The sequence below is a fragment of the Vidua chalybeata genome, chromosome 3 (assembly GCF_026979565.1).
Source record: "Vidua chalybeata isolate OUT-0048 chromosome 3, bVidCha1 merged haplotype, whole genome shotgun sequence".
NCBI lineage: Eukaryota > Metazoa > Chordata > Aves > Passeriformes > Viduidae > Vidua > Vidua chalybeata.
The window spans coordinates 7,127,488-7,136,272 of record NC_071532.1 but is presented as its reverse complement, the minus strand read 5'-3'; the positions used below and the strand labels follow the sequence as shown (position 1 = coordinate 7,136,272).

Here is an 8,785-nt window from a genome sequence, read left to right as displayed (position 1 = left end):
CATTTATACAAAAGCCTAACAAAACAAAATCTTAAATGTTCCTTGTGTCTCTTACCTACCTCCCCATGTGTTCTCCCATATGTAGTGAACAGCACGGTGTGTGCAACAGGGAGAAGCAAAACTGTTTGCCCTTTCCTTCTTTACAGGATTTCTCAGATATAAAGCAGAGCCTGCCAAAGAGCTTCCCCATCCATTCCCTCCATGGTCTATGTGAGACCAATATTGTATCAAAGATGAGTAACACACCTAGTAAGAGCAGCACAAATGCCTGCTTTTTCTCTTCCTCCATCAGAAAAAAAATCAATCCATGCAGCAAAAGCTATTTTCTTGCCCTCCTTCAAGGGATGTGAAGACAGAACTGGAGCTCTGGAAGTTGTCTTACTCCAGCTTCTCTCATAAGCTGCTCCCCAGATGAATGACCAGATTCCTCCTGATAGATTGATAGGCTGTTGGTCTCCCAGGATCACCTGTGAAGAAGCGGGTCTGTTGGAGTTATTTGTCCAGGATGAACTTTGTCTGTTTTCCATTCACTTGGTGGGAAGGAGAACAGGTTGATGAATAAGCCAAACCACAAAGTTCAAAATGAACACAAATCACCTTTAACAGAGTTGATAGTGTTGGTTCCTTTGCCTGATGGGGTCACCACAATTTGTCCTCTTGGCTTTCAAAAGTAACATCACACTTCTGAGTGTTACGTCAAAAATCCAGGCTCACCAGCTGGCACCTGCCTGACTTGGTGGATGTTCTGTCCATGAGAGATGTCAGTCTGGTGATGTCAGCAGAAATGAGGCAAAATAAAACTGCATCTTAATCTTGACAACTCAGTGGTCTAGCAGGTCGTGGCCATTCAGTTTGATTCTCACCAAGAGGGAGACACCCTGGTTCCTCATCCCTTCTCCCAAAAAAGCTTTTGTGAAATGGCAAAAAGTGCATAGTCTTGGGACCAGGAAATAAACCTCCATTTATGGCTTAATCTTCTAATTGTGAGATTAACATAAGGCTTCCCCTTTTTGCTTCTCCTTTATTTGCTATGAATTTTGCCACTGTGCTGCTCACTCTCTGGCTTCATGGAGAGGGAAGTGTATGCACGCACCATAGTCCATGGCACTTGGCTTGTGCTACTTCCCTCCAAGGTGGGCTCAATCCTCTCTGAAGCTGGTGGGATGCACACACATGGCTCTTTCTTGCCAGTACACAGAGATGTTCTGAGCATCTCTTCTAAGGGTCTTCTAACACTGTGCAGGCCTGATTGTCTGTCTCTTTAAGGTATTAATTAATATTATCTAGATTTGACTTCTTAATATGTTTTAATATGTTCTGCAGTTTATAGCAAGGGGTTCTTTTATCCCTTGATAAATTGTAGTTACAGTAATTCTTTGCATCCCATGGGGCAGTCATATTCTTCAGTAAATTTTTGCTCCAGTCATAATCTTCTAAAAATGAACATTGAGACACGTAATTATACTTCAAAAAACACAGTCATTTTTTCAGCCTTAAAAGTGTTGCTTTTTATTAAGATAGCTTACAATTGACTGTCTTCTTTTTACCAGCAAACCTAATCCTTTAATAAAATGTTAAATGAAGATGAAGTACTACAGAAGAAATTCCCTGGGAAGGATTGTATCAAACATATCTGTGAGACGTTTCACCTTAATGCAGATGGCTTATATTTAAAAAGTGGCAATTAACCCCCATCCTCTGTGGTTGATAGCTTCCCTTTTCGCTTCTGTTTTGAAGTCCACCATCTGTCCTGACTGATTACAGCTTTCAGAATATTAGGTGATCACCTTGCACTTAGCCAGGGGTAAAGAAGGATGTTATCTGTATTTTCAGTTGTATTTTCTCTCTGAGCAAACATTTCTTAGAAGATTCTTTTCATCGGTGAAGTGGCTTCTGCTGTTCCATTAAATTGCCATGCAATGGCTGTGCAAAACTCAGAAAACACAGCTCATTTTGGCCTCCACAGGTGATGTGCAGTCCTGTTGTGTTGGCCATTTACCCATTTGGGTTTCTTTTAGCAACCGAATGTATGTCTGTGTAACAGCACCAGAAAGACACTTGCAATTCCTGTTTTCACCCTGAATGCTTCAGAGTAGATTGTCTTCCTTCTGAGATGAGCTAAGGTGCAAATGACTAAGTTACTGCAGTGACTAATGCAGTGTTGTCAGAGAATTCTACCCAGTGACACACCCCTAGGCACCTGCAGGGGGCACATCTCTCCAAGGAATTCATTGCTCATTTTTAAGCATGATGTGAATAACAGTAAACCATCATGATTGCTCAGGTCTAGTGCAGGAGATGGGGCCTTCATTTCAAAATGCTGATGCTAAGTAGTTTTATTTGCATTTGGTGAGGGTTTTTATGAGTGTGGTCTTCTCTTTGGCTTCTCTGCCTGTTTCTTCTCTTTGTGAAAAATCAAAATAGGTCTCAAGCTTTATTTTGGCTGTGGCTTGGAAAAGAAGCCATGTGGCTGTCCTTTGTAGTATATAGTTACTCAGACTTCAGGCACACTGTAGAAGTATGAACAAAGGGTGAATTTATATAGTAATGATAAAATTTGAGGGTTTATTTTCCACTTGCCCTCATGGGGTCATTTTGTTTCTTTTGGATAGGACTAACTGTAGGGCCAGGAGTCAGGGCTTCTTTATACTGCTGTGAACTCTGCATCAACTCACAGGAGCAATTTCTGTCCCTTTTTAGACACTACAAGCACAGTGGTAATACTGTGCAGCACTTGTACTGCACAGTCTAAGTCAATGGAGAGTTAGACCCAGTGAAAAGCCAAGTGAGCACCGTGTGGGGTTTTTTTTTGCATCAAAATGCCAATATTATCTTTGTCCTCTGTACAGACTGCCTGTGACATCTAGGGTGTGATATCCATCCATACTCTGGTTGTGTTGGTCAGCTCAGGCTTCCAGGAGATGTCTTCCTTTATTTGTTTTGAACCATCACAGGAATAGCGATGCTCAGCATCTTTGGCAATGAAACGTTCCATGTCCCTTGCCCAGCACCTCTATTGCACGATCTGAGTCAATGGAGAGTTAGACCCAGTGAAAAGCCAGGTAAGCACAATGTTTCCAGCAGTGAGTTGAGAAAAACCAGCATGCTCTTGTATTCCCAGGAGTTAATTTTATGCTGTAGCTGTTATCCCCTGGTTCTTCCCTAACTAGGGGGGTTATAATAAAACTGAGTTAGTTGTCCTCTGACCCACAGAAGAGTGAAGCAAGGGGGACATGCATGGTGACTTCACCAGGCTTTAGCCAAGACTCTTGTATTTCTCAGGACATTAAATACATTAAATACAACAGTTTTATTTTTAACCTCTGAGATAAGCCACTCAAGCTGCAGTTTTCTCATTCTCTTCCCACACTCCTGGACAAAATGCTGCATGGAAATGAAACACTATTATTTATTAGACTGACAGCTTCACTGGACTGGGTGCATTCACAGTAGCATGTTCAGGGCTGCATCTGCAGCATGGTAATTTCTTGAAGCAGCACAGAGGGAAGAGTCTCATAACTCCATTAAACAATTACTGCAGATAACTCGTTACTAACCCTTCTTAAAATTTACCCCAAAGGGGTTATATACAAGTAATGATTAAAACTGACCTAAATCATAATTTAATTAAAAGAAATTAAAATGAAAACTGAAAATGTTCAGCAACCTCAGGCCACCACATTAATGATTCACTTTAATGTGTTTGTAGTTCTGCAATAATGGCCTTTGTGTCTATGTGCTTCTTGGTTTATGTCTGATATTATTTTACCACTGGAATAGTTTGAAAATGGTTGCAGGCTGTATGATCTCAAGTGTCTATATGGATGTACATGTGCTTTCTTCTCACATTTTAGGGGTTTCAGTGAAGCCAGCATATCTACTTGTGTGCAGAATGCAGATCAAGGCCTATATTTTTCACTTTCTCATTAATTAGTTTCTCTGCTATACAATAATGACATATTCATTAATGACAATGTCATTAATATGATTACCATGGCAGTATTTCTGTGCTGTAAAAAGACAGTTCAAAACTGGCGTCCCTCATCTGACAGATCTTGGTTGTACTTGCATTTGTTTTACAAGAAAGAAGCACAGGTCAGACCAGTGGAGAGATGCCAAAGTCACTGGCCATGCAGAAAAGCAGAGGATGCTCCTGAACTTGCATGGTAGAGCCATTCAGAGGTGCAACAGGATCCAACCTGGTGTCCCAGGATGTGGCACTTGCACAGATTAAGATGAAAGACTCGGGTATTGGCCCTTTGTCACTTTTATTTCTACCCCAGGAAGGAGGAGGAGGAGGTTTGGAGAAACCTTATTCTGAACACTGACACTCTATGAATGATATAAATAAAGTTTTCTCTGTAGCAAAAACAATTTTATTATTAATAGCCTCTGTGTTCATGAGTTGGACTAGATGATCCTTGTGGATCCTTTCTAGATCAGGATATTCTGTGATTCTGTGTTGGAGGGGTAGAAATGGACTAGTTTGTACAGATTATGCAGAATTTTGTCCTTGAAATAAAAATGTACAGTATCTGCAATTCTGATTTCTTCTGAAAAATATCTTTTTGCAGCAGTTTTTAGGGCACTGACTTTAGCCCCATCTCTATGTATGTCACCAGCTGCTTGTGAAGAAAGGTGCTGCTGAAGGGGAGTAGGTGTGCGAGCAGACATAGCGCTTCCTCAGCTCTGATATGGGAAGAGCCAAAAGGCCAGCGGGCTATTAATATTTTTGACTTGCCATGTTTGTCACAAGAACAGTGGAAGATGTAAGAAGCCACGTTTCCAGGCTCTTACAGAGAAAATGTGAAGAATACTAAAACTCGCTCCAAGGGTTTGTTCCCTGACCTTTCATCAGGATCTTGTCCCAGCCCTATCCTGTCTGACAGCTGGCTTATTATTTATCATATTATCTGTTTCATGTGGGGGCTGCCACTGCAGCTGGCACCTCACTAAGCATGCTAAATACCTCTCCATAACAGAAAGTGGGCAGGCACTCCTGGAGAATCCTCTTTTCTGGTGGAGTTAGAAGTGTCACTTACTCTGCTAGCTTGCTGAGCATGCTGATTGATCCTTGTATAGCCTCTTTTCTACCAAATATAACATTTGGGGAGGGGGAAGGGGAATGGATTTTCTTGATGACCTCAAAGAAATGCCAAGAGAAGACAGCAAGAACCTATCAGGCAATAGTCAACTTGGCAAGAGAAAGCAGAATATATGGACAGAAGAAGGTATTTTAGTGTCTGATGTGCTTATTTTGTTTGTACAGTACTACTGTAATCCTCAAATTTCTGTTTTTTAGAACTGACTCTCATGCCAAGGGGAAAGAAACAGATGTTCCCATTTGTCTTGTGATGGGGCTTAAAATCATTTAGATTTTCTGGCCTAAAATGACACGACATGTCATTTGCCACTTTTTGTATCTCCTTTGGAGTGAGTGACAGATTGCTGTTCAATTACCAGTGTAATAGAAAAGCAAATATAGTGAGGACAGCTTTCACCTAAAGGAAATACAATCACTGATTGCTGCATTAGTGGGAAAAGAAGGATGGCAGATACTGTAGAAGCCATCCAGAGGAAAAGACATTTTTATTATAAATAATATCGTGGGGAAGACTCAAGGAAAATGTACTGGCTCTGGCTTTTCTGCCTGGAGGAAAGGAGAGCCAGGGGTGAATAAAAATATAATGGAAAAATTGTCTCACTACTCTTGTAAAATATATTTTCAGCTCTTTGCCTTGAGGACGTGCTCCTTAAAGCCTTTCCATTTGCTCTGCACCCAGTTCCACTGAAGAGCAGTAAATGTAGAAAGACTCTTAATCAGTCAAAGACACTCTGTAAGAGACTCATTGGAAGGGTTTTTTAAAAGTGGAAAAACCTGTTTGTCAAAGACTTTGGGATTAGTCACTTCTCCACTCTATAGTTTGCTTTCTTGTCAGTGTATTCATGCTCTGCTTCCTCCCTTTCTCACAAGATAAACAGATACTCCAGGCCAAGCAGAGCTTAACCATTCCTTCTGCAAGTCATTTATTTGAGCATCACTTGTCCAGTCTTAATTTTTAGCATTTTCTTTTCTCTATTTCTGCCAAAGTCACTTGCCAGGCACAACACTTACTGCCAGTACACCGATCAAGATGAATTTTCATGTCATGATCCAGTCAGTCTTTGGATTGGGTCAGAGTGCAAGAGGTGAAGTTTCTGCTTAAAGTATTTTACTTTTTTTTTTTCCTAAAGAAACAAAATGAAGTGAAAACATGTTGAGAATCCTGTAATTTAGGTTCTATGAGGCCAATTCTAAACAGTGAATGTCCTGTGAAATAATACATTTAGAATTGAGAAAATGTGATTTACCTGATAATCTACTGAACCAGATGATCATTTAAACTTTCTCTTGTAGTTTAAGTTTTCTCTGAGTGACTTAAGCAAGAGATATAGTTCCTTGGCAGTAAATATGAACGAACCCTTGAAATACCTGGTTTGAGTCAAATAAGTTGTGCTCATAGTCATAAGAATGGACGTAGAAACAAGTATCATCTGGAAATTGGGTTTTAAATTGTGAATGCAGTAAGGTAATGGCTAGAATTAATTTCATTTATGTATCAGTAGTTACATTTATGCCTGACCTGCTTTTTCTGGTTATGAAGTTCTTTCTGCATAGAGTGAAAAATGTTACACTTGACCATAATTGAATCCTTGAAGCTTTGGCACTGCTCATTTTACAGTGATGCAATAATCTCTTTTGGTCTGACCTATTGGTAAAGATTTTTCCAGTGCCGCTGCACTGCTGTGTTATAGGATTGTCTTTATTTATGAATTACTTTCTGCACAGCTTGATGGCACCAGGCCCGTGTTTTAAGAGAAAAGGGGTGGGGCAGAGGAAAGTTTAGCTAACTTTCTGGGTTTTTTTTCCATATGGTCCTCCTATTGTGTGTGGACAGAATGGTGACTTTGAAAACAATACCTTTTGATTTCAATTCAGGAAAAGAAAAACCCTGCAGCTTTTGTCAGTCCATTTTGGTCATCTGCATAATGCAGTTTTTTACAGGTTAGAGCTCACTAATGTGCTAAGAAATCACTATGGCAAGTCATCCATTAAGGTTAGAATTCATACAAAGAGTTACCAGGAGGGCAGGAAGCCCAAGTCCCCAGTGATGGCCATCAGCCGCACCCCGCCCACCTCTCTTCTCTCAGGTGAAGGGTGTCAAGTTCCTGCTCCATCTCCTCTCCTCCTGAGAGCAGCTCTGTGCAGGGCCAGCCTTGGAAATAATTCTCCACTAGTCCCATCTGCTGGATGCCAGGAAGAACTGCCTGCTGGAAAGAGGGAAAGCATCATACCTCAGCCTTTAAATGTCAGCTGGGTGCAGTGTGCCACCAGATGTACATCTGCCCGTGGAAAATACGTGCTCTGTCTTCCTTCCATCCACCTAATCACATTTGGACCACTGCTATTCCCACCACCAGGTTCCATGTGTTAAAGGAACTTTAGCTGTGTTCTTTTAGAGAAGCTGTAATCAGAAAACCCAGCAGCCAGCAAAGATCACAGAAGAAAAATATGTGTATCATTATCTAGACATTTCCAGGCCTGGGAATGAATCTCCCTTCTCTCAATGTATATGCTCAGCAGTCAACTTTTCAAATATTTCATTGAGGCTGGTGCTCAGCTGTTCTTGTGGTGCTGCAAAACAGGGAGTGTGGCTGTGGCATCTGATCCTGCATGAAGCTCTGCAGCCTATCATGTTATTATGAAGCTAAAAGAGCCTTTTCCATCCCTGAAAATAGAGAGTTCCTGATATACTTCTAATTACCCATTCTCAGTGGTTATTTGCTGTTTGGTGCCTGCCTTCCAAAAGGGAGCTGGAGGGTAGAAAATGGATAATGAATGTGAAGTAGTGAAGAAAATTGGGAATGAATGTGAATGTAAAAAAGGGAAAAATTCATTCAGTCCTAGCAATCTTACTTTGGTTTGATGTGCTGTCTTCATTACAGCCATTTGTGATGCATTTTTATACTTTACGTTAAGTGACATTGTGGCTTTTGCTTTAAAATTCAATTCAATTGATTCTTACCTTCCATAGCTATTGAAGTAAATTCTACAGGTCAGAAACACAGCCCAAGAATCCTGTTGAAATGCTACAGGAGGAAAATAACCCTAGGAAAAAAAAACCTCTTTATAAAATACAAAGAAGTTCAAGCAACAATTTCATTTATTGTGGACTGTGTTTAGGGAAACATCCCTCTATTTGGTATTGTTATTTCCAGTGAGCCTATTGAGATAAAATCTATAATCCTCACCTTGAGATAAAAAACATGACTGGTTTAAATGGAACTGGTCCTGTTGGCAGGTTTTTTCAGCTTACCTTTACATCTCTCCTTTTTTATCACAGTGCTTTGCTGTAAATTAGCAGTTTGTGCTAAACTGGTTGCAATTAATATTGCAGTGCTCTGGGTACCAATAAAAAGATATAGCATAAATAATTTTTATGTGTTTTTCTCAATAGGTGGTAATGGCACAGTGGATAAGGAAAACACCGATGAAAGTAAGACACAGAGCCAAGAAGCAGGTTTGTGCCCAGCTCCTTAAAGGCCTGTCTTAGGTTTTATCCACTTTGGTGAACAATAACCTTAGTCAGTGCTTTTGAAGAGGAATGTTTGTAATTTTCACCAGATTAGCTCAGGTCTTGAGCAATTCTCCCATTAGAGACCAAATCTTCATTCATTATGAATGAATGTGTTGCAGTGCAGGAATGCAGACCCCTCTCCAGTTTGCCAGCTCTACATTCTCCCT

At 40.5% G+C, this 8,785-nt stretch overlaps 1 protein-coding gene across 6 annotated transcripts in view; it reads left to right on the top strand.

Annotated features, from left to right (window-relative positions):
• The window catches only part of MACROD2 (mono-ADP ribosylhydrolase 2), an 852,188-nt gene that overhangs the window by 792,313 nt on the left and 51,090 nt on the right, over positions 1-8,785 (top strand). For all 6 annotated transcript variants that reach the window (XM_053937065.1, XM_053937064.1, XM_053937063.1 and 3 more), the window contains one exon: positions 8,499-8,561. In XM_053937065.1, the coding sequence (XP_053793040.1) occupies positions 8,499-8,561 (63 nt within the window). The remainder of the gene's footprint in view (positions 1-8,498; positions 8,562-8,785) is intronic.